The sequence below is a fragment of the Strongylocentrotus purpuratus genome, unplaced genomic scaffold (genome assembly GCF_000002235.5).
Source record: "Strongylocentrotus purpuratus isolate Spur 01 unplaced genomic scaffold, Spur_5.0 spur5_scaffold_7, whole genome shotgun sequence".
NCBI classification, from domain to species: domain Eukaryota; kingdom Metazoa; phylum Echinodermata; class Echinoidea; order Camarodonta; family Strongylocentrotidae; genus Strongylocentrotus; species Strongylocentrotus purpuratus.
Window position 1 is genome coordinate 28,430,506 of NW_022145613.1, and position 27,506 is coordinate 28,458,011.

A 27,506-nucleotide genomic window follows, 5' to 3' on the forward strand; every position below is an offset into this window, starting at 1 on the left:
AATATTTACGTCCTTTTTATTCATAGGCTTATGAATATTTTGATAAGAAGTACGACTAAAAATTGAAGAAACTCGATGTTACTTTTCGAAAGGAAAGAGAACATATTTATATAACTGACTTTTATTATGAGGGGGAAAAAAGTCAATTCAGTGCAACTTTAGATTAGTTGGAAAATAGGGAACAAGATGTATTGCATTTTGAATGCATTTTGGGGGTTTTAAAAAAGAAATCATTGAATTATACAATAAAAGAGACTGTATAGAAAGTTATTTTAAATGGTTGATTGGATAATAAAAAGGAAACTTGTGACTGGATAATTGAACATTATGAAGTTTCTTTATTCATGACTATTGTGACATATTGAATAAATCTTTCAAAAAAATACGAATAATGAACAAAAAAAATCGGGCACAGACATGGGTAGACCTACAAGGGACTACACACGTTGGATGACTTCCTAAACATATTCCTGGTCATGTTTAACTTTAATAAACTTAAATAAAGAGCAATCTCAATCACGATACATCTTTACCACATGATTCTTCTAGAATGAAATAGAAACTATGAGAAGCTTTCAAAGTTATTTTTCACTTTTATTAGAACTCGAGCCTCTTTAAAAAGTATTGTGCTTGATACCTGGGTTTCGTTGTATTTCAATAGGTTGGAGGTCTGTGCGGTAACTTCAACGACCTGATTAGCGACGACTTCTTATCACCAGCTGGAGGTCTTCCAGAGACGTCCTCAATCGATTTTGGAAACAGTTGGAAGGTAGGACAACAAAAATACAAAGACACCGATTAGGAGGGATGATTTATGGAAGTGTCAGCCACCATAACTGGTGGGCCATCAAGTATGCTAAAATACATGCATTCCCGTTTTAGTTCAGGGACGGCCGTGCACCTGTCAAGACATTGAAGCATTTCTATTGTTATGCTCTTGTATGCCCCCAGTGAGGTGGGTTAAGCAATATACTGTGCACCCAGAAACCATGTAAACCGAATTAGTGTATCTTTAAGGTGAAATAATCTAACCGTGTTCAACTTAGTTCTTTGAGTTGCGTGAAACTATTTAGTGCCACGAAACAAAGTGCTTGATCGTGGTGGTTTTCTTTGCCATGACAGTGTCCCACACAATATTTGCTTGGAGAAAGCCAATACACAATTTTTTTTCTTCATCTAGATCCATGACTACTGCCCTCGTCCGGAGCATATCATCCACCCTTGCCTCTTTAACCCGTTCCGCCGGGCCTGGGCCATGCGCCAGTGCAGTGTACTAAAATCAGATACGTTTGCAGCATGCCATAGTGAAGTCAGCTACCTACCCTACTACTCCCGGTGCATCTTTGATACCTGCGGCTGCGACTCCGGTGGCGATTGCGAGTGTCTTTGTACTGCCATCGCCGCGTACGCGCAGGAATGTAACGCGCAAGGCGTTCACATCCCTTGGAGATCAAACGACTTCTGCCGTAAGTATAAATCTTCATAGGATTAATGATTTTTTTTTTTTTAATATATCTCTGGCCCCGTATCTTTGACGAAGTAAAGCCCGAAACAAAGTGCCCTAAACCACATGAAGTCTCACCTCCACGTGTTTATTCGTTGATAGGACTTTTAAACCTATTTTTTTTTTTCAGAATTAGTATTTTCACGTTTCAAACCATATTATGTTCATGAAAATGTATGATGTAAAAAGAAAAAAAAAAGATGCAGAAACCAATAAAACAAAACAAAACAAATCAATATAAATGATGTTACCCTAACTAAATAAGTGGTAGGCGTCCACTGCTCTCTTTCTGTTATTAAATTTAAATCGAAATTCTAGGAGTAAATAAGGATGTCTGATTACATAACTTATCAAGAGAAATAGTTAACCTCTTCATCTTTAAGACACTCGATCAGTAGTTAGCTCTCATGTGGAATTCAACACCGTTCGGGTGTTTACCCCATAAGATGTGCTGTTAATCACCAGAATTAGCGTTCAGTTTCATGATCAACAGGCCTTATGTAACGTACTGCGTTTTTCACCCATTCCCCCACATGGTAAAGTCATTATCTCACTTTTCCCTCATCCGGAGATCTCCTATAGACGAGGGGGTATTTCTCGATTGGCCTACTGGTTCGCTGTGTGCAGACCTAATACCTGTACACACGTTTATGATTATTATCCACCAAGTCTGGTGTCAGCGAATTATGGTCTTCTGCGCATGGAAACTGACGAGTGACTCCCTTTAAAGACGAGTGGAGCATTCGTGTATATCATTTTCCCTGTATCTAACATTGTGTTGTGGAAATTAAAAAGAAATCCAAAATGAATGTTCACTAATTTTTCGCCTGTATTCTTCTTCCATCTGCAGCAATGCAATGTGATGATTGTTCGGAGTACAATCCCTGTATCCCAGTCTGTGATATGTGCGGGCACGAGGATCGATGGGATGAGAACGGAGAATGCCCCGACACGTGTGTAGAGGGATGTAAATGCCCCGATGGACAGTTCTACGACGGCGGCGAATGCGTGGATGCGTGTCCTACCACCACACCACCTACCACCTTACCAACTACCACCCGCTCAACCACACCATGGGATTATTCAACCCCTCCAACTACACCTACAACTACAACCGAAACTACACCCTATTGGGATATATGGACTACTGAAGAGACAACCACTGAAGAGACAACCACTACACCTAAAACTACAACCAAAATCTGGACTGACGATTTTACTCCTACACCTAAGTTTACACCGCCACCTTACACACCGCCGTATAACACATGTAAGTGTTTTCAACAGGAGTGTGAACGGTACTCTTTACGTTAGCTTAACTTTAATCATCCACTCGTTGATTTTTCTTTAATATCTTTCTGTTCTTTAAAATAAAAAACACAATAAATTAGTATTTAGATATGAACAAAAAGCATAAGGTGCCTGACAAGGAGAGATTTAAAAAAAAATCAGCCAATAGTCGATCGTTACTCATGATAATACTAATGTCAAACAAAACATGACATTTTCGGGTTGTCAAAGACATTTTGATTTCATAATTTTATATGATACTAGAAACGAAACAATCCCCCTTTATATTGTTCCACTTCTGTTCATTCAATACATTTTTTTTTTTATAGTATGTTAGTTACCAGGCTGCACTGCAAAAACGCGTCTTAATTCATTTTTTTGTTCAGTACACTATTGGTCAAAATTATGAAATATCTGGAGTTTAATTTAGATGGTAGTGAATTAAGGCAGAATGTCATTTGAATGCAGCTCAGTAGTGATGTGTTGTGGTCCGGTGGATAAGTCATGGTACTTTTTAACCACACGGTACAGGGTTCGTATCCCCGCCACAGCAATAAGTTCCTTTGAAAAGATATTAGCCTGTACTTGCCACACTTTACCCACGTGAGGTATATGGTATATAAATGGATACCTGATTAGGATAATCCTTAAAATGCTCTTTGCGTTGAAATCGGTTGCCAGAGCTATGGCCGGGGCTTTACTTTCCACAGCTCTGTCATAGCTGTTAGGAGGTTTGTGATATGCATTGTACAGGAACAGAATATTAATAATGAACTATTGGTTTCTGATTGATTTTCTCATGAAGGTTATTGCCATGGTTACGGCGATCCCCATTACACGGACTTTTACGGAAACGACTTCGACCATCAGGGTAACTGTACATACATCCTCAGTCAGGATACGTCACACAATCCCCCGCTCTACACCGTGCTTATCCATAACGTCGAGTGCGAGCGATTCCCAGGGACAACTTGCCCCAGAGATCTCGAGATTATCTACAATGGGACCAGTACTATCCTCCAGTCCGAGTTCTACATCGACGGTGTAAGTGATTGACATTTGAACCTATAGAGTAAAAACATTAAGGAAAAAAACAAACAAACGAAAACCCAACAACACCAATATCAAAAGTAAACGATATAACTAAAATACGATCAAAGTCTGCTTTTAATCGCTAACCTTACTATTGGACACAAATTGTTGAATTTTGGAAAAAGTAATTATACTAAAAAGTAATTATGCTTTCATTTCATTCAGTCGCATCTGGTAGTCATCGACGGCGTGCAGTATGTAGCACCTATGGAGCTCCCGGCTTTCCGAGTCATTTCTTTAGGATTTTACCTCATCTACCAAGCCCCGGCCATCGGGCTCGAAGTCCGTTTCATCCCGCTAGACAACCACTACTTCAGCGTGGAGGTACCCGAGGCTCTCTTCTATAACTACACCGAGGGCCTGTGCGGTGAGTATTCATATGCCATACAAATGATCTCACTGTGCCACATTGCACTTATCATGGGGTGAATTCACCAAAGGCTTCAAGATTATTAAAATGTTTTAAGTGCAAGATTGATCCATACCGATGTTACAATGCTTTTCACGGAGCTAATCAACAAAGGAAACGGGTAATTTTGCAAATACATTGTGTTGCACAAATTAAAACGATGTTAATAAATCAATGGAAATGACATGTGCAACGGGCTTACGAAAAACGTAAATTGAAGCCAGGGTATCTTTTTTCTGCATTCGACAAATTGCAACATGTGAAAGAAACACATCTCGATAAATATCCTCTATGTTCTCACTATCAGGTAACTGCGGAAAGAATGAGACAACATGTGAAGAAGATAGTGATTGCTGCGATTTAGTTCCTCCTGAACATAGGGAAGACTGTGGTTGTGACGATACAACGACACCATGTCCCCCTACCGATTCAAGTCGGGAGTGGTGTCAACACATCTACGATCCCATCTTTGACGAATGCCATGCCGTCATCGATCCCGCGCCATACTTCCGAGACTGCCTCTATGACGAATGTTACGCCAATGATACGACGTGCTGGGCTTTCGAAGCCTACGCCACGATGTGCGCCAACAAAGGAATATGCCTCGAGTGGAGACATGAAGACTTCTGTCGTAAGTTTTAGGAAATTTCTGCTTATCTTCGTCTGAGTCCACTAAAATTCAGAAGACATTAGCTACCGCATTGGATCTTATTTCCCTTATTTTGAAATATGGTTCAACTCAGATCCAATTAAATTAAGTTTTGTGTTATAACTAACATCAGAATACGGGTCTTCATTAAAATGTTCATGGACTATCAATTCTTCGGTTAGGAGAAGAAAAAAAAACCTGATTTCTCCCACTATTTATTTCAATGAAAATAGTATGAACAAAAAGTATTTTTTTTAATTTGAAAATCACGAGTTTAAAAATATAATTGTGATGTGTTTTCCTCACCCGTGTCTCTTCCCACTTTGCAGCTATGGACTGTGTGGACCCCTTCGAGTACCGCCAATGTGCTTGTCCGACTTTCGAGTTTCCTAGCTGCGAGAAGTTCAACCCTAGACATATGCCTTGTCGGACCGAGCCTGTCAATGGATGTTTCTGCCCAGAAGGCACTATGCCTGTCAGCAATGATACCTGTGTACCATGTCGTAAGTCATCACATCTTGTTATAATTATCAAGTTATTAAGAATTCGGTAATTCAAGGATGACTCCTGTCCCTCTCCCCTCAAGGCACCATATCCGTCATAGGTTATGTTTGGTGTGTCTTGTTGTAAGGTATCACATCTTGAAATTATCAAGTTCTTAAGATTCCGGTCAGTATAGCGGGGACAGGGGGGGGGGAAGGACATTTCTCCCACAATTGAGTAGAGAAAACAATAAAAAGAAAGACAGAAAAAAAGTAAAGGGTTGCAATTACGAGAAAAGAAGACGGCTGGACCACCTCCCCCAATCAAAATGGTTGTAAATTCGCATTTCATCTCACCGTATTACCGGTCCCCCCAATCGTTTCAGTACCACTCGATAACTGAACTCCACTGCGCCACTGAATTCGGTGATTCTAAGACGATTTTTGCCCCCACCCCTTCACGGCACTATGATAGTCAGCAGAGATATTTGCGTGCAAGGGCGTGCCAGGTATTACAATAATGCACACGAACCACATTTTTTCTCTTGAAGAATAAGAATATTAATTGATCCATTTGGGAAATCGCTTTTCTATGTTTTTTTAGCTTCAACTACTCCACTTTACACAACATCCGAGTTTTTCTCAACCACCCAAGAGCAAACAACACATATTACAACCCCCACTTCGGAGACTACTACTGAAGCAACAACCTCAAGCGCAACCACAACGAGTCCAACCACTTCACGGCTTACCACCACAACCTATCCAACAACAACAACATCATATACTACGACAGAAACGACAACTACAACAATACCCACAACTACTTATCATACAACTACTGAAGGCTACACTACATTACCTGAAACAACAAAATCAGCTACGACTACTGAAGTAACAACAGAAACAACTACAACAAACCCTACGACGACTATACCTACAACATCCCCTACAACTACACCTCTTATTACTACAGAAGGCTTAACCACATTACCTGAAACAACAAAAGCAGCTACGACTTCTGAAACAACAACAAAAACAAAAACTACAACAAATCCTACCACGACCATACCGACAACTTTCCCCACAACGACCCCTCTTACTACAACAGAAAGCTTATCTACGTTGCATGAAACAACAGAGTCAGCTACTACTACTGAAACAACAACAGAAGCTAAAACTACAACAAACCCTACCACAACCATACCAACATCCCCCACATCTATCCCACATACTACTATTGAAGGCTCCACTACGATGCCTGAAACAACAGAATCAGCTACGACTGCTGAAACCACTACAGAAACAGTTACTACAACAAATCCTATCACCACCATACCAACAACATCTCCTACTACTACAACACCACCAACCACACCACCTACTTTACCGATTACCACGACTGAAGTTTTAACAACACTGTCACAAACATCAAATGCAGCTACAACTGCTGAAGAAACTACAGAAGCTGTAACGACAATCAGACCAACAACCACCATAACAACCACATCCCCCACAACGATCCCTCTAATTACTACAGAAGGCTCCACTACGATGCCTGAAACAACAAAATCAGCTACGACTGCTGAAGCCATGACTACGCAAGCTGTAACGACAATCAGACCAACAACCACCATAACAACCACGGAGAAAATTGTTACAACTGCTTCAGAAACAACTGAGGCGGAAACTACAGTAGTTTCTACAAAACCTATTACAACTATCTTTGAAACAACAACCGAATCAATAGAAACCACAACGGAATTATCCACTGCACCCACCACTGTCCAAACTACAACACTTCCGACCACGATTCCCCCAGAGACTACTCCCTATGAAACCACTGCTGAAATCACAACAGAAACTATTTCAGAAACAACCACAAAGCAACAAACCACGACCATGAAAACCACCACAATGTCAGAAATAACCACTGAACAAGAAGAAACCACCACTGAAACTACAACTAGAGAGGAAACAACAGTTTCAGATACTTTCTCAACAACTGTATCTCCAACAACTGAGTCTGAAATTACCACATTACTTCCTACAACATCGTCACAACCCACTTCTCACTTCGCACCAACAACACCATTACAGACAAAAGAAATTACTACCACACTTTTACCATTCGAAACAACACCTATGGAAACAACGACAGAGGGTTTAACGACAGAAACGACAACGACATTGCAGACAACATCTCAGACCACTCAGGAAGAGATTACCGCAGAAGGAACAACTACATCAGAGTCAGCAACTACCTCAGAATCTAGAACCACACCATCTTCACCAATGGCAGAAACGACCACTGCTGGCTTTACAACGCGCGAAGAAACAACTACGGCAACTACAGAAGTACCGTATACAAGTGAAGAAACAACTGCCGCAGCAACAACTGATACTTCATCAGAAACGACGGTCGTGACAACTGAAGGTACCTTCATCAAGCCACGCTCATCTCTCATACCAGAAACCATTCAGATATCATTTCGATCGACCATGAACATCCTTTCAGTCATTCATTGGTGTATGGTATTTCAGCATATCTGGGTATATGTATTCATCCATACAGTAGTGACTGTTGCCTCCTGCTCCAAAACTCGCTGACAAATATGGTGCGCTATGAACTCGACTGAAAATAAGAAGGACTTACATGAGAGAAAAATATAGAAATATAGTATAATAATATAAATCCAGCCAATCTTTTTATTGCAATTTTTATTTCGAGAAAGCGCACAAAATTGAAACTCTTCTACCCAAACTGCGAGAGTCATATATTTAAAGCTCGTTTATTTCAGCTGATATATTTGTCTTTTCTAAGAGATTGCTCGTCTTCTACGAAAAGTGTTTGACCTTGCACATATATTAAATCATTTGGAATACACTTAAAAGAAGGAGCATTGCAATAATAAGTTGAGTAAGTTTATGATTTACGCGCTAATGTTGGAGATATCTTTTCAATCAGGTACCACTTTCAAGTATAGAATTTAGATGCCGATTCAAACTGGCTAAGTACTCACTCTGATGATAGTGCAAAGCTTAAGAAGTAATACAATTATCGTTGCAAATATCAACGTGGACGCGGTGTAGTAGGGGTGGGGTGGTGTCCACTTAAGTTACGTAAAAGGAGTCCGTCACGTTTCACTTCAAACCCAGCAACTCAAGCAACATTTACATTGTTGTATTGATCAACGCATCGTAATTTATATTGCATCTGTCATCTTGGATGAATTTAAACCAAGCAAAAATCGAATGCCATTTTCTGAAGGTGTGCGTTCACCAATGACAGAAACTTCGACATTCTTTAGTGGAGGAACAACTGACGCAAACCAACCAACCGGCCAAACTTCACTGGCAAGCGGGCAGACCCAAGCGACCGAGATAATGACTGGCAGCGCGTCTAGCACTGTTCCGTCTACGGAAGAAGTTACTCGACCCGAATGTTGTCCCGAGGAATGCACAGAAGGTGAATTCATCGTCAGGATGCATCATCGTCATCGTGATCATCATCATCATCATCATCAACGTTACCATTGAATATGCAGCCGGTCATCTATTAACAGATCATCTCGTTCAAAATTAAAACCGTCACCACATGGACAACACCCTTGCAATTTCATCCCTTTGCGCAATATCTGAATTTATATTTTAATTGCAACATGTCATGTGCACATAATATACCTCATTGTTACATTTCATGCACCGATGAAAATATATAGTTTTGGGGGAATTTGTTTACAACTTGTACCCTAATAATTATCTCAAACAACACTGTAGATTGACCAACACGCTATTAAGTATTATACTAGTACACAACTTTCATCACAGCATTTACCTATCATCACCACAGTTATGAATGCATTAGGACAATTTCATGAGAATGGCTTCTCTATTGTCACCTTAAAGATGAAGTTGAGTTCTGGTCATGCGATTGCATTGTGAAAGAAACGGTGTGGAACCGACCAGAAAAGGTTGATCATCTAGCATATAAGAGTTTGTGTGTATTGCAAGGTTCTGGAATCATCAAAATGATAAGAAATGTGACCAAGTCTTGGTAAAGTTACAAACACTTGCACAGAAAGATGTATATGGGACTACACGAACACGTGGCGTAAAAAGCCGGCCCCCCCCCCGATTTTTACGATGTTACATGCATATTTAGAATATGAAGGCATTTGAAGAGCCATGCTTTTCAGGGAACATGTCTTAACTGATGTTCTTCCACACTTGCATAATAAGAATGAGTAATGCTCACAATTTATTTTTCACCTCTTCCCAGAACTCAACCTTCTCTTTAACATCCCACTTATGTTGCTCTAATTTCAAACGTCCCCGTAATACCATTTACAGTGCATTTCACTCTGTCATATAATACACCCCTTCACGTCGGCGCATGCGCACTCTTGTACCGTGAAAGGGTGTATTATGCGTTTCCACAAACACCTTCTTGTCATTAATACATTGCGATCAGAAGTAGCCACACTAATCTATAAATACGGATTTTTCTTTTCTTTGTGATATCATACTTTGTATAAGTTAAGTAGTTGAATGAATACTTCGATTTCATGGCGAGACCTAACACAGCAATATCCTTGTTTGTTGCGTGTACAGAACTGCGTAAATTTGTGAGGGTAACATTTGTATTTCTTGTCCCATGCCAAAGTCAAAATTTTTTAAAATATTTAATGCTAATATGTTCATGATGGGCTCGATTCGAAACTACTTAGTTCTTTATACAATTCTCTTCTCCGTTGTTAAAAAGGGCGTTACTTGTGTCAAAATGATAGCAGCATTTTTTCGCTGCAAATTTACAGTTTGTTTTCCCTGCTTGAAAAGACACTATAACGAATGTGTTCACATACTGCACCACACCGGCGTATTTTCAACGCCCTGAAATATTTGAGATGAATAAAACCATTCTCCAAATGACGGAAACTTTATTTCTCCTCTTAATGTTTGTAATCATACAGCCACTCCAACTGTTCCTTCTACACCTTCTACACCTTCTACACCTGAGACAACTACGGAGGGTAAGTCTTCTAAACAAACTTATTTTTTAATTTCACCATGCTTTTGTTCATTCATTCTATAATTTCTTTTGTGAACATCCACAATTTCTGTGGATCGTTAATTCAAACATTGGTGGATGCTTGTTTATTTATAATCAATGTGTTGATGTAAGGCACATTGGGTAATATTCTGTTTGTTTTTCATTATACATTAATGAGAATCATTTGTATGTGTATGTAATATATATATATATGTGCACGTATGTATAATATTTAGACTATGCGATGTCTGCCCATAACCCTGAAAAGTCGGGGAGGAATAGACATCTCGTATCTTTCTTTGTATACATAGTGTAGTCAAGTCCTGCCTCTGGGCGATAGTTGAGTTATCTTGGCCCTATGTTTCTTTAGCGGCCTCGTGACTCGGGACTACATGCCCCGACTACATCAATACTAAGCATACGTGTTATAAGTTTTGACATCAGAAAGTCTAATGGTGGATCCAGCATAGAATGGACCTGAGCTACCCTAAGTAATATTGGTCCAGCGGTCGATTCGCCTATCTGTATATCAACTTCTGAATACGCCACTGGTACCCCTCATTACGTCATACGTTCATTCTGTGTTCGGAATTTTCCGAATATATATTCTATTCATGAATTATGTGTTTATCTTGTGTTTTGAGCATAACTTATTCTAATTTTATATTCATGGAATTTGAATTCATCTTGTCGTGTGAATGATGTTGATGAAGGCTGATTTTATTCTTCCTTGATGCCATCAGTGGGATGTCTAAATTTCATATTGGCACATTATCCAGTGAATAATGCGTATTTCGTTTTACTTGAGGTCATTTATTATTGTCAGTATTTTTGTTGTTTGATTTTTTTTTTCACATGATAAACACTTCAAAACATGTTGTTACCCGCTACGCAATAAATGTGGCTGTTTAATTAATGTAATCATTTCAAGCTCAGTAGCTGTCGAATATACATGTGTTATCTCCCCCAATCTGTTGTCTCTGTTCATATTCTCTTGAGGATATCGTATTTTCATCGTACGTCTATCCGCATATTCCGTTGAATAAATCCGTTGCGAATACTTCTTCCCCTTACTTCGTATCGAATGACAATTTGTTATCATAAGGAGAAGCGCATCTTATGGGTTTGATTGCTATCATAGCCTAATCCTCGTCCGTTCGAACAGTATATCTGAGTTTCACAAAAAGAATGTTTAAAGCTTAAAAAACGGGAAAAAAAGTTTAAAAAGGCCCTGATTTAATATCGATCATTCTATAACAAGTACGATATAGGGCAGCGTTTTTCAACCTTTTTACAGTGACGGCACCCTTTTAAGATAAAACAAGTTTGGAGTCACCCTCATGTAAAAATCATGACAGAACATTCATTTTCCATCACTCAGGTACACATCAAGTGCAATCTTGTTCCTAAGCAATGACATTTTTAGTATGATAAAAATGTTATTTTGTAAAAAAAATAAAAAAATAAAAAATAAAAACCATAAGATAACCTCGCTGCCAAATACATGAATACAAAAGTCATATATTCGGTCACCTCGATGCATGAAGTAAAGGAAACTCGGGTATTTCGTTGTCCTGAATCATCCTGTATCTAAATGTTCGTAAAAAGATGTTTTTTGGGCACCTCGCTGTCAAAGATATATCCTGGCACCTCTTTGACTAATGATGTGGGTATTCAGGCACTTCCCTGCCTGAAATCACACTGTTTCTAAATGCTGCGAGGTAGTGAAGCGAGCGACAAAAAACAAACACCTAATTGTCTTTAAAATGTTATTCCTTCACGAAAATACATAGCGGTTTCAGATATTTTGTTTCCAAGAAATTGACGATATTATCAAAAATTGATCCAAAAAAAAAGTAAAGAAAGATTTTTAATTAAATTCTCTCGCGGCTTCCCTAGACATGTCCTGCTGCACTCTGGTTGATAAACGCTGATATATATAGGGCATGTCGCAAGCGACCGGTGTCCTTTTTTGCACCCTCCATTTGGTTGTACCCCTTCACAATTCCGGATTTTCCTGGAGGCCATTCAGTCACACCCGCATCGAACAATACATGAGATTGTCGATTCCATCATGCTTTCATCACATGATCATGACGTCAGTTGTCTTCCATGAATGGTGTCTCTTCATTTCACATCAGGTAACATTCCATTCAGACTTTTATCAATCATTCGGTTATCAGAATCGTAATAAGATTATCTCGTTTCATATCCATATCATTAATGTCATTTATATTACACGAAATATGATATACTTTGTTGAGAGTAAAATATGTATCAGTAGGGATGACGTTCTCCATCTGCTAATTTGTGGTTCTATTGTAATAGATCTAGATAAACATATCTCAAAGTCTTTAATTTCCCCCTAACTAATGCTAAAGTAGACATAATACAAATTATAATACAACCTTTCAGAAATGTTATCGATCACTATTAGGAATATATAATTTGTCATTTCAGTTACTTATTACGACAAAGAAGAAGTTGAACGTTCGGCTTAAAGAAATTATTGGTGAAATTGGCATGTGCCTTCCTATTGGCAAATGTTTTATAGGTTACATAAGTCATGTACGAAATACTATTCTAAAATGCTAGTATACCTTTTGCTACTTTGTAACATTCCGTTTCAACAATAGTGTAGATTTGACGTTTCATAGACTCTTCTGCTTAACAAGTTTAATCAAAGGACTGTCTTAAACAAATTTATCCGCAAAGTCATATCTTGTTTAGGATGTGTAGTTGTGTGTTTGTTGGAAAGCTAGCTTTTCTGTTGATACTGATTGCATTTGAAGTGTTCTTACAACATTGGATCAGGACTACACACCCTCAAGAAAGATAACCGAGAGTCCTTTTCAGGACTCCTCAATCCTCCCTCTCTCTCTCACATGGTGCACCCGCAAGCCTAATGTATGATATTGGATCTATATACTTAATTATGACAACGAGTTATGGATTCGTAATGAAATTCTTTTCCACACAGGTGGATGTGAGACAGTAGAGGTGTGCGAGTGGACGTCGTGGTGCGATGACGAGGCTCAAACCGGCGACAAACTAACGACCGACGACGACGGCGAGTACGAACTCATTGAGACTTGCCGAGAACTCAACCACGATGTGTGCGAAGCCCCGATCGACATCGAGTGCGAGACGGCGTTCCCACCCCATTACGGCGCCGGAGAGCTCGGCCAGACACTGACGTGTGATAAGGATCTGGGTCTGGAGTGCTCTTTATCGAAGTCGCAACCTATATGTTTTGATTACAGGATTAGGTAAGCCTCTCGCCCGTGCTCCTTTAAAACAATGATCTATCTTTCGTCATAAATCAATCCACTATATGTGGACCCTTCGTTCCCCTCCAACGCAAGCATTCTGGAAAAAAAAGGACAGAAGTCTTTTATATAGTCAAGCGCGCATAGAGACCATTTTAAACCAGAAAGGCACCTGAAGAATATAATGGTATTTGATATATTTAATATCTTTTTCGTCAGAAAATCTTTGGACCACAAAAGCATATCAGAAATATGTTTTTTGTCCTGTGCGAGAGATTTCTTCCCCTTTCTATCTTGACAATAATCTTAAATCATCTCGACATGCTTGATGCGCCTGGAAAAGAATTGGCAAAGGTCATTTACTTGCTCGATACAGGACACATCGTGTATATATATGTTTTTTTTTGTAAAACTCACGTCCTCGCATCGAAACAAATTGATCAAATATTCTCATATGAACAAATAACATCAGATTTATCTAAATCTCTAGAGAATTATAAAAACCCCAAAGATAGGCGCCTACATAAAAAGAAGCATAGGCATGATTGGTGCCCAGAACTGATATGTTTCCTATACACAATGGACTGCCACAAATTTCTAGGTTTTCTTATTTCTATCGTGGTTCTATTAAAGCTATAGTTTTACCTGTAAATTTATAGACCCGATGAAGATACATATACAATACATAAGCAATCGGAATTGCATGAAAATCAGCATTATTTTATCCACTGATTATGACGAATGAGCCTTTTTCATTAATTTTTGTATTAAATATTGACTAGCGTTGTAATTTTGTTCATCACCTTACTCACTTAAATCACTTTGGTCAATTTCTGTCATCCTGAATTAGATGACCGACATAGTTTATCATAATGAGAACGAAACATGTTAAAGTAAAATATTTCTTCCGGTGAATGATGTGTGATACTCGTGCTGTTTCTTTAGATTCCTATGTTGCCGCAATGTTCCTAATGCTCCCAGCTGTCTTACGACGACATCTCCAACAACTATACAAACTACACAAGAAACAACTACCAAATCAACCACACCGATGGAAACTGAAACAACAGCGAAACCAACAACAAAGACGGTTGGGACTACAAATTCAGGTAATGTCTGTTTACAAAACACCTTTCATTTGATATTGTCCTAAGCCAATTAGACACACTTTCCACAGGGTCTATTCATGAAGCTATAAAAAGTTAAAAGCAGTGACTCAGAGATTATGCAGAAAATGTATCACAATTGTATTACTATCATTGGAAAATGCGGAGGAAAACTAAAGTGTGTTATTAGTTACAATCACGCAAATGGTATCCATGTCCCTGAACAAGAAACAATGGAGCTTGAGAGACCACTGTGGCATTATGTTTAAAAAAATTGATGGTCATACGAGAAGTCCTGGGTTTGGAACTTGCTCGCTGCTTACATCCTTGAACATGTGGTTTGTCTACATGAGCTCTTCTTGACCCAAGTGTATTGAATATGTACCTGGCAAGACTGGGGGTAAGAATGATTGTAGGGTTCACAGGAAAAGCAATATTAATACTGTGATACCTGCCCCGGGTTTATTGGTAATCATAATTTGGCCTTGTTTAACGAGTGTATAGCAACATTGCACATTCATATTGCTCTTATTGTGGAATTCCGGGTACCCATTTACACTTGGGTGAAGAGTGGCAAATGTAGATCAATGTCTTGTTAAAGAACATAAGTGCTGGGCTTGGACTCGTACCCTAAACGCTTGGATTGAGAGTCAAGCGAATAGACCACTATGTACCACTACCATAATACTCAAACATTATCAGAAATTAGTATCATTCAGTATATATTTGCTCAAAGTTTGCAATTTTCTCTTTCAGCTGTAAAAAACCCAACCTTGCCAACGGTCACTTATCCCACTCACAGCGGATGTGGAACGGCTCAAGGAACAATACCTACTATCATATCATACAATAACTGCACAGCACCAGACCCCGTCTATCTCAACGAATGCCGAGGAAAGTGCTCCTCCTCTCATACTTTCACCAAGGTAAATTGAATACCTCTTATTTTGTTCCACTAGTTCTTTTTTAAATCAAACTTTGCCTTTTCCAATGTTCTGTGAAATTTTGGTTTCTGTCTACCAGTTTATAATCATTCATTTCGGACTTCGGATTTTGCGTATTGGAAATACTTTATATTCTAAGTTATTATTACCATTATCATCATCATCATTTTTGATATCATTGTGATTATTATTACAAATATTATTATTTTTAGTAGCATTATTATCATTATTATGAACATTATTACCATCATTATCCTATTTTGGTTCATGTTTCATTGTAATTTGATTAAACTTTGTTCCCACGGCTACCTACTAGAATTAGACTCCTTAACATTTGATTTGAAGTATTAGCCCTGCATTGTTAATAATAAAACACGACTTGGGCTTCTTCTCTTTTCTACTTTTATATAATTGTTGCTAGTATCTAACAAACTCTATGTTCTTTTACTTCCTTTCATAATAATCATGATTGTTAATAAAGTGATATTAAAACAAATAACTGCCATGTCAACGATATGACTCAAACGACATGGCTTTGCTTTCTATGTTTTTAAGCCTACTTTTAATGCTCTTTATTGGATTTTTGCAGATCATTGATGGCCAGATGATAATGGATCAGAACTGCTCATGCTGCAAACCCGAGAGCGTCATCGAAGACGTCGTGGAGCTCGAATGCCCTGACGGGACAACGACAACGGTCAATGTCCCATTCATTCAAACATGCACTTGCAACGAAGTCGACTGCTAAACCTAACGATAAAACATCGCGGTAGAGCAAACACAACGTGATTTCAAAGACTCACTGGAAATGAACTTGAGGGCAATTTCACTATTACCTTACATTGCCTATTATGTCATTTTCATGTTCACACGATTCATAAGATGACGCATAAGTCTAATAAAAATTGCTTTCAGTTAATTCCTTGACAGTCTTCGCAATCATATACGCGTTGAAGTAGAAGACTTACATCCATATTGATGTGCGAGTGAAGATGTTACATTCCCATATAAAGGATTTCCCGGCCAAACTCGCGAGTTTGTCATTCAAAGGAATTTGTCTTGCGTTCAAATTCGACGGTTTTAGTGCAGTCAGGTATATCTCAGGTTAATATTCCCTTTTCTAGTTTTCAAATCTATGGAATTTTCGTTAGAATATACGTATGTTTCATTCAAATTAATGAAACAATGTGCTTCTTTTGCTATTTGGTCATTCGATTTGGCGCAACACGATTTTCAGACAACGCGACGGTGTACTTCTAGCAATCTAATTCATTTGTAGCATTCAAATTAGCACTTTGTGCACTTAAATTGATGGTCAATATACATTTCTCGTTTATTACACACTCTTTATAGCTCATTCTTTTTCTTTCAAGATTGTTTTTCATGTGTATTTCATCATATTTCATTCTCTTGCATTTATTCACGTATACTTTGAAACTCTTTAAGAAAAACAAAGGGGTGTGCTGGGTATAAGAGACGATGTGAATTACTTTTGTAAAATTCCGAGTCTGTAGTAAAAAGGGGCGATTGAGGGTACCCCCACCTTTCCCGGGTATATGAACATGTCCGTGCAGAAATGCCATATTCCTTGATTTCGCCCTTCTTTACTTTATGTCTGACTACACCCATCTGCATTGTCCTGAAAATAAAGAAATGGAATAACAGCTTAGACCACAATGGCAAATCATGCATTTTAACTGCATTATTTAAAAACAGTAAAAGTTTGTTGCAATTCTTCCCCCTAACATTCCTAACTTAAATAAAACTATTACGAATACGAATGACAGGTGTTAATTTAAATGATAAAAATTACGCTTCGACAAGTGAATATTAATTTGAATGCTAGTTGAGCAGTTTTTAAATTGAATGACGGACCTATGAAACCCTTCGACCAAAATCCTAAATTAAATACAAAAACTGGAAAATTGAATGATAATTGGCATGGCAAAGCCGATCTGCGCTAACTTAAATGCAAAGTAAATGAATTCGAATAACAAACACGCGAATTCGGCCGGGAAATCATATATTATTTACGTAATCCTAAATTCGATTCTAGTTTTAAAATGTGTTCATCAGTATGATGATATGATTTTAAGCGCTTTTGTCTGTGTTATTATGAGATATGGTAGCATGTAAACTGCTTTCTAAAGGAGGATGCAACTCGTCCGTCATTTCTACGGCTTTTGTAGATTTTGATTATGTTTTAGAATGTAATTTTCGCATTATTGGCTCTGCATTATCTATTTATTCCGTCCATTTTTGAAAATAAATATCTTTCAGTCGATATTTGTTTTACATAATCGTATAAGAACTGACCTAAGATCTAGTTACCTGAATTAACTGGGATAGTAGAAGGAATATAACCTAAATTTATCGAAAAGCGAGACCAGGCGCTGAGAGGTTAGATAGGGGGGGGGGGGGAGACACATTTCGATTTTCCTCGTAGTTCCCCCCCCCCCCCTCTCGAATTGTTAATGAGTAATACTGATTTACCCATTTAAAATGTTTACCTTCATATAGTCTAGAGAGAGTAAAGATATGTTAATGGGATGTTATAATTTCCATCCCCCAAAAGGTTCAAAATCATACTCGTAGACGTGTCACGTTTTAAGTTAAAAAATGATATTTTGAGTCAGCGTATTCAAGGGTATGTATATATACACTATTGCCCATAGCATTTAACATTTTTCTTTATCTCTTTTCAAGCGATTGTGAATCCGATTTATTCGTAATGAATTTTTCTCAATAGATAAAGTTTTTAACTTCTAAAGAACTCTTTTTATTAATAGGTGTGTAGTGATGGTTATTTTACCTGACTGCTAAGAAAGCATAAATGCTTGTTTCAATAACATCCAGAGGACCGACGGCTTTAGGTCCTCTCCGCGAGACCTGGTAATGAGGATTAATGCCTTTCCAAAGGACACTAGCACATCGCCTTGGTGTTGAACCCGGGTCGCCGTATTACGAGACCACAGCTCTACCAACTGAGCTATCGCGCCTCCCCATTTAAAGATTCATAGAGATTGATTGGCAAAGTTCTGAACAAAATATTACAACTATATAAGCAACAGTGTATTTATATATATATATATATATATACATAATGCGTATCAGGGAGTCATTTTTAAAGTATTGTGTGTATGTACATGTTTGTGATATAAATGCATTGTGTATGCAGAAAACTAATATCAAAATGTAACTTATGAAAGTAAAAATTCCTTTCAATCCCTTTAGAAAACTCCTGAATAATCATCAACTCAATATCAATTTCTTTGTGTGTAAGTGATATGAATTAAATCTTATGTTATAGAATATATATATATATATATATATACACATTAGGGTGTATGTATGCGTGCGTGTACGTGCGTGCGTGTGTTGTGTGTGTGTATCTGTTGGGAAGTACCAAAGGGGGAAGTAGAAGGACAAAGGTAATGACAAAGAAAAAAGAGAAGCCGATGTAAAAATGTACACAAGAAAAGTTTGCGGAGAAATAGCTGCTGAGTGAAATAATGAAATAATGAAGTTAAGCACGTGACATATTAATGTGGATTTTATCCGTTGATCGGATATAAGATTTTATGTAATACGAATGCCTGGTTATTATACTTATGGTAATGTAGCGTTTATTTTTGTTATTATTAATTAAAGTCATTAGAATACACCTTCGTTCTTTGCATGGTATGTTCTAATGCTTACTACATTAGTGGGTTCGCACTACTATGCAACATTGAGATCAAGAGAAATAGAGAGAGAGAGAGAGAGCGAATACGGAAAGATATACAAAAAGAGAGGTGTGGGCGGGGCCGAAAGGAGATCTTTGTGTAGAACTTCTTTATACTTTTTTTTTGGGGGGGGGGGGGGTATTGTTGAATATATAATATGTACCTGAATGTGAGTCATTTATCTTCACTAGTAATGTGCACTTTGCTATCGAGTGTTGTTATGTTTTAATATTGATATAATGAGCTTTATAGTTGAATGGGCTCGCTGTCCTATTTTTTGCCTTTTTAATCATCTTTAACTGTAAGTACGTTCCGTTGTCTACACATCGTCTCAAATAGCTACTGGATGTAAAACTGCGACATTTCTCAGTTAAGAGAGCAGAATTGTAGACTACAATAGTGTTTGTTAGCCGCGGTGTTACATTCGCTCAAGCGGTTTACAACAATATGCTAGTATCGAAGGTCGAAGGTCAGGTTTCTTATCAAAGATCGATATCTTGCGGTGTTCCTCAAGGATCTGTTATGGGTCTTCGTTATTTGTTATTTATAACAAAATGACTCCCAGTATTCTTTTGAAATCAGTTTTTAAATTATTTTTACTGACGATTCTGAAATATTCTATTAGCATCGAAACCTACATACCCTTCTAAACAAATAAAAATCAACACAATTTTGGCATCCACAGTGACATTGACCTGTCATAGAACGTACATATTATTTACTTTTGTAAATTATTTTTCTACAAAACACATGTATTAAAAAACAAATACTTGATTTCTTATCCAATATCATATTACCCTCAAGTTCTACGCAGATATAACCTTACCTAACTACGGTATCCTTACTTGGGGGGTAACGGAACGAAATTCGACTGAAAAGGATCCATTTGAATCTTTGCATGAGTCCAAACGTAATTGATTTGCATTTATGTGCTCTTCGTTATGAACAAATCATCCATTTACATCCGATGCCCACATAAATAATACTGATTTATTTGCATATTTCCAAAATTTTTTTTCTTCATGTGAATTGCATTGATTCCTTAAATCGGAAATAATAGAAGGAAGCTAAAGTAATGAAATATATTATATTACACCAAGTATTACAATACGCACACCACCAAAAACAACACCAGAAACAACTAAAGTATCAGAGCCGCCAACAACAGTATATTACGTGACCTTCTTGTTGTCAATAATATGTTAAGCTTCCAGAATACAAAGTAGTGTAATGGGAATGAATTTTTGGTATAATGCTAGAAGACGTGAAACCGTATCTGGATTGATAGAAATCAAATATAAAATATGGTACCTACTGTGGTGACACACAGACCTTATATTCATGTTCGTTTTTTATTATGAACATAGAATTTAAAGCTTGAAATTGTGTTTATCTTTAGGTTTTGGGGTTTAGGGAAAGACGAATGATAATAATATTCCCTTTGTGGACTTTTGCATATCTTAATAATCATAATTTGTACTCTATATATTTGTATTTCGTTATTTTGTCCAGAATGTGTTGAGAAGTATGTCAATTACTGCGTGTGGTATGGCTGGATTAACCAGAATTCCGGTCTTCAAATTGAGCAAGATGGAGATGAAGTGGAGCTACTAGAAGATGCTAAGCACATCCCAGGATTCCCTGATGATTGTGCTTTCCCCAAAGACGTGGAATGTCGAACGGCTGATACACACATCTTCTCCAATGAGACTGATGATGATGTGACATGCGACAAGAGTACAGGTCTCCTATGTAGAAACCATCCTAATATGCCTCGTTGCCGTGATTACGAAGTCAGGTACTTGTGTTGTGGTCGACACTACACAGTAACCTGTAGTACACCAGGTACAACACCTGAAACAACAACAGAAACGACCACAGCTACAACAACGGGAACAACAACAGGTACAACAACGAGAAAAACAACAAGTCCACCAACTGACACAACAACAGAAACGACCACAGCTACAACAACGGGAACAACAACAGGTACAACAACGAGAAAAACAACAAGTCCACCACCTGACACAACAACAGAAACGACCACAGCTACAACAACGGGAACAACACCGGAGACAACATCGGGAACGACTACAGGTTAGGTCAAGTGCTCATAATAAAAAAACAGGATGTACTTTCAACAAAACCTTGTTTAAGGGGATTCATTTGTTGGCATATTGCAAAAAACTATGAAACTGTTTTTGTGATAATAGAAATCATATATATATAATTACATTGTATACCGTGGTGATACACAGATCTTATATTCATAAGCGTTTTAAAGAGAATTTAACGCTTGAAATGAGAGTTTGTAACTTTTGGTTTGTGGGTTGAGGGAATATCAAACGATCATAATATTCCCTTTGTGGGTGTTGGCATATCTTAATACTTATAATTTGTACACTATATATTTGTATTTTGTTATTTTGTCCAGAATGTGTAGAGAAGTATGTCAATTACTGCGTGTGGTATGGCTGGATTAACCAGAATTCCGGCCTTCAACTTGAGCAAGATGGAGATGAAGTAGAGCTACTAGAAGATGCTAAGCACATCCCAGGATTCCCTGATGATTGTGCTTTCCCCAAAGACGTGGAATGTCGAACGGCTGAAACGCACATCTTCTCCAATGAGACTGATGATGATGTGACATGCGACAAGAGTACAGGTCTCCTTTGTAGAAACCATCCTAATATGCCTCGTTGCCCTGATTACGAAGTCAGGTACTTGTGTTGTGGTCGACACTACACGGTAACCTGTAGTACACCAGGTACAACACCTGAAACAACAACAGAAAGGACCACAGCTACAACAACGGGAACAACAACAGGTACAACAACGAGAAAAACAACAAGTCCACCACCTGACACAACAACAGAAACGACCACAGCTACAACAACGGGAACAACACCGGAGACAACATCGGGAACGACTACAGGTTAGGTCAAGTGCTCATAATAAAAAACAGGATGTACTTTCAACAAAACCTTGTTTAAGGGGATTCATTTGTTGGCATATTGCAAAAAACTATGAAACTGTTTTTGTGTTAATAGAAATCATATATATAATTACATTGTATACCGTGGTGATACACAGATCTTATATTCATAAGCGTTTTAAAGAGGATTTAACGCTTGAAATGAGAGTTTGTAACTTTTGGTTTGTGGGTTGAGGGAATATCAAACGATCATAATATTCCCTTTGTGGGTGTTGGCATATCTTAATACTTATAATTTGTACTCTATATATTTGTATTTTGTTATTTTGTCCAGAATGTGTTGAGAAGTATGTCAATTACTGCGTGTGGTATGGCTGGATTAACCAGAATTCCGGCCTTCAAATTGAGCAAGATGGAGATGAAGTAGAGCTACTAGAAGATGCTAAGCACATCCCAGGATTCCCTGATGATTGTGCTTTCCCCAAAGACGTGGAATGTCGAACGGCTGATACACACATCTTCTCCAATGAGACTGATGATGATGTGACATGCGACAAGAGTACAGGTCTCCTTTGTAGAAACCATCCTAATATGCCTCGTTGCCGTGATTACGAAGTCAGGTACTTGTGTTGTGGTCGACACTACACGGTAACCTGTAGTACACCAGGTACAACACCTGAAACAACAACAGAAACGACCACAGCTACAACAACAGGAACAACAACAGGTACAACAACGAGAAAAACAACAAGTCCACCACCTGACACAACAACAGAAACGACCACAGCTACAACAACGGGAACAACAACAGGTTCAACGACGAGAAAAACAACAAGTCCACCACCTGACACAACAACAGAAACGACCACAGCTACAACAACGGGAACAACAACAGGTACAACAACGAGAAAAACAACAAGTCCACCACCTGACACAACAACAGAAACGACCACAGCTACAACAACGGGAACAACACCGGAGACAACATCGGGAACGACTACAGGTTAGGTCAAGTGCTCATAATAAAAAACGGGATGTACTTTCAACAAAACCTTGTTTAAGGGGATTCATTTGTTGGCATATTGCAAAAAACTATGAAACTGTTTTTGTGTTGATAGAAATCATATATATAATTACATTGTATACCGTGGTGATACACAGATCTTATATTCATAAGCGTTTTAAAGAGAATTTAACGCTTGAAATGAGAGTTTGTAACTTTTGGTTTGTGGGTTGAGGGAAAATCAAACGATCATAATATTCCCTTTGTGGGTGTTGGCATATCTTAATACTTATAATTTGTACTCTATATATTTGTGTTTTGTTATTTTGTCCAGAATGTGTTGAGAAGTACGTCAATTACTGCGTGTGGTATGGCTGGATTAACCAGAATTCCGGCCTTCAAATTGAGCAAGATGGAGATGAAGTAGAGCTACTAGAAGATGCTAAGCACATCCCAGGATTCCCTGATGATTGTGCTTTCCCCAAAGACGTGGAATGTCGAACGGCTGATACACACATCTTCTCCAATGAGACTGATGATGATGTGACATGCGACAAGAGTACAGGTCTCCTTTGTAGAAACCATCCTAATATGCCTCGTTGCCCTGATTACGAAGTCAGGTACTTGTGTTGTGGTCGACACTACACGGTAACCTGTAGTACACCAGGTACAACACCTGAAACAACAACAGAAACGACCACAGCTACAACAACGGGAACAACAACAGGTACAACAACGAGAAAAACAACAAGTCCACCAACTGAAACAACAACAGAAACGACCACAGCTACAACAACGGGAACAACAACAGGTTCAACGACGAGAAAAACAACAAGTCCACCACCTGACACAACAACAGAAACGACCACAGCTACAACAACGGGAACAACACCGGAGACAACATCGGGAACGACTACAGGTTAGGTCAAGTGCTCATAATAAAAAACGGGATGTACTTTCAACAAAACCTTGTTTGAGGGGATTCATTTGTTGGTATATTGCAAAAAACTATGAAACTGTTTTTGTGTTGATAGAAATCATATATATAATTACATTGTATACCGTGGTGATACACAGATCTTATATTCATAAGCGTTTTAAAGAGAATTTAAAGCTTGAAATGAGAGTTTGTAACTTTTGGTTTGTGGGTTGAGGGAAAATCAAACGATCATAATATTCCCTTTGTGGGTGTTGGCATATCTTAATACTTATAATTTGTACTCTATATATTTGTGTTTTGTTATTTTGTCCAGAATGTGTTGAGAAGTACGTCAATTACTGCGTGTGGTATGGCTGGATTAACCAGAATTCCGGCCTTCAAATTGAGCAAGATGGAGATGAAGTAGAGCTACTAGAAGATGCTAAGCACATCCCAGGATTCCCTGATGATTGTGCTTTCCCCAAAGACGTGGAATGTCGAACGGCTGATACACACATCTTCTCCAATGAGACTGATGATGATGTGACATGCGACAAGAGTACAGGTCTCCTTTGTAGAAACCATCCTAATATGCCTCGTTGCCCTGATTACGAAGTCAGGTACTTGTGTTGTGGTCGACACTACACGGTAACCTGTAGTACACCAGGTACAACACCTGAAACAACGACAGAAACGACCACAGCTACAACAACGGGAACAACAACAGGTACAACAACGAGAAAAACAACAAGTCCACCACCTGACACAACAACAGAAACGACCACATCTACAACAACGGGAACAACAACAGGTACAACAACGAGAAAAACAACAAGTCCACCACCTGACACAACAACAGAAACGACCACAGCTACAACAACGGGAACAACACCGGAGACAACATCGGGAACGACTACAGGTTAGGTCAAGTGCTCATAATAAAAAACAGGATGTACTTTCAACAAAACCTTGTTTAAGGGGATTCATTTGTTGGCATATTGCAAAAAACTATGAAACTGTTTTTGTGTTGATAGAAATCATATATATAATTACATTGTATACCGTGGTGATACACAGATTTTATATTCATAAGCGTTTTAAAGAGAATTTAACGCATGAAATATGAGTTTGTAACTTTTGGTTTGTGGGTTGAGGGAATATCAAACGATCATAATATTCCCTTTGTGGGTGTTGGCATATCTTAAACTCATAATTTGTACTCTATATATTTGTATTTTGTTATTTTGTCCAGAATGTGTTGAGAAGTATGTCAATTACTGCGTGTGGTATGGCTGGATTAACCAGAATTCCGGCCTTCAAATTGAGCAAGATGGAGATGAAGTAGAGCTACTAGAAGATGCTAAGCACATCCCAGGATTCCCTGATGATTGTGCTTTCCCCAAAGACGTGGAATGTCGAACGGCTGATACGCACATCTTCTCCAATGAGACTGATGATGATGTGACATGCGACAAGAGTACAGGTCTCCTATGTAGAAACCATCCTAATATGCCTCGTTGCCCTGATTACGAAGTCAGGTACTTGTGTTGTGGTCGACACTACACGGTAACCTGTAGTACACCAGGTACAACACCTGAAACAACAACAGAAACGACCACAGCTACAACAACGGGAACAACAACAGGTACAACAACGAGAAAAACAACAAGTCCACCACTTGACACAACAACAGAAACGACCATAGCTACAACAACGGGAACAGTAACAGGTTCAACGACGAGAAAAACAACAAGTCCACCACCTGACACAACAACAGAAACGACCACAGCTACAACAACGGGAACAACAACAGGTACAACAACGAGAAAAACAACAAGTCCACCACCTGACACAACAACAGAAACGACCACAGCTACAACAACGGGAACAACACCGGAGACAACATCGGGAACGACTACAGGTTAGGTCAAGTGCTCATAATAAAAAACAGGATGTACTTTCAACAAAACCTTGTTTAAGGGGATTCATTTGTTGGCATATTGCAAAAAACTATGAAACTGTTTTTGTGTTGATAGAAATCATATATATAATTACATTGTATACCGTGGTGATACACAGATTTTATATTCATAAGCGTTTTAAAGAGAATTTAACGCATGAAATATGAGTTTGTAACTTTTGGTTTGTGGGTTGAGGGAATATCAAACGATCATAATATTCCCTTTGTGGGTGTTGGCATATCTTAAACTCATAATTTGTACTCTATATATTTGTATTTTGTTATTTTGTCCAGAATGTGTTGAGAAGTATGTCAATTACTGCGTGTGGTATGGCTGGATTAACCAGAATTCCGGCCTTCAAATTGAGCAAGATGGAGATGAAGTAGAGCTACTAGAAGATGCTAAGCACATCCCAGGATTCCCTGATGATTGTGCTTTCCCCAAAGACGTGGAATGTCGAACGGCTGATACGCACATCTTCTCCAATGAGACTGATGATGATGTGACATGCGACAAGAGTACAGGTCTCCTATGTAGAAACCATCCTAATATGCCTCGTTGCCCTGATTACGAAGTCAGGTACTTGTGTTGTGGTCGACACTACACGGTAACCTGTAGTACACCAGGTACAACACCTGAAACAACAACAGAAACGACCACAGCTACAACAACGGGAACAACAACAGGTACAACAACGAGAAAAACAACAAGTCCACCACTTGACACAACAACAGAAACGACCATAGCTACAACAACGGGAACAGTAACAGGTTCAACGACGAGAAAAACAACAAGTCCACCACCTGACACAACAACAGAAACGACCACAGCTACAACAACGGGAACAACAACAGGTACAACAACGAGAAAAACAACAAGTCCACCACCTGACACAACAACAGAAACGACCACAGCTACAACAACGGGAACAACACCGGAGACAACATCGGGAACGACTACAGGTTAGGTCAAGTGCTCATAATAAAAAACAGGATGTACTTTCAACAAAACCTTGTTTAAGGGGATTCATTTGTTGGCATATTGCAAAAAACTATGAAACTGTTTTTGTGTTGATAGAAATCATATATATAATTACATTGTATACCGTGGTGATACACAGATTTTATATTCATAAGCGTTTTAAAGAGAATTTAACGCATGAAAT

The 27,506-nt window shown here is 38.4% G+C and overlaps 1 protein-coding gene across 2 annotated transcripts in view; it reads left to right on the forward strand.

The window, feature by feature from the left end:
- Nucleotides 1–27,506, forward strand: part of LOC585768 (mucin-5AC) — a 70,362-nt gene that overhangs the window by 20,827 nt on the left and 22,029 nt on the right. Inside the window, exons 19-36 of one of the 2 annotated variants that reach the window (XM_030974082.1) lie at nucleotides 662–769; nucleotides 1,181–1,466; nucleotides 2,355–2,774; nucleotides 3,600–3,838; nucleotides 4,052–4,253; nucleotides 4,603–4,926; nucleotides 5,274–5,447; nucleotides 6,031–7,863; nucleotides 10,400–10,459; nucleotides 21,036–21,396; nucleotides 22,436–22,458; nucleotides 22,793–23,461; nucleotides 23,796–24,380; nucleotides 24,715–25,159; nucleotides 25,277–25,299; nucleotides 25,633–26,077; nucleotides 26,279–26,301; nucleotides 26,635–27,303. In XM_030974082.1, the coding sequence (XP_030829942.1) occupies nucleotides 662–769; nucleotides 1,181–1,466; nucleotides 2,355–2,774; nucleotides 3,600–3,838; nucleotides 4,052–4,253; nucleotides 4,603–4,926; nucleotides 5,274–5,447; nucleotides 6,031–7,863; nucleotides 10,400–10,459; nucleotides 21,036–21,396; nucleotides 22,436–22,458; nucleotides 22,793–23,461; nucleotides 23,796–24,380; nucleotides 24,715–25,159; nucleotides 25,277–25,299; nucleotides 25,633–26,077; nucleotides 26,279–26,301; nucleotides 26,635–27,303 (6,889 nt within the window). The remainder of the gene's footprint in view (nucleotides 1–661; nucleotides 770–1,180; nucleotides 1,467–2,354; nucleotides 2,775–3,599; nucleotides 3,839–4,051; nucleotides 4,254–4,602; nucleotides 4,927–5,273; nucleotides 5,448–6,030; nucleotides 7,864–10,399; nucleotides 10,460–21,035; nucleotides 21,397–22,435; nucleotides 22,459–22,792; nucleotides 23,462–23,795; nucleotides 24,381–24,714; nucleotides 25,160–25,276; nucleotides 25,300–25,632; nucleotides 26,078–26,278; nucleotides 26,302–26,634; nucleotides 27,304–27,506) is intronic. The other variant, XM_030974083.1, reaches the window with a different exon arrangement.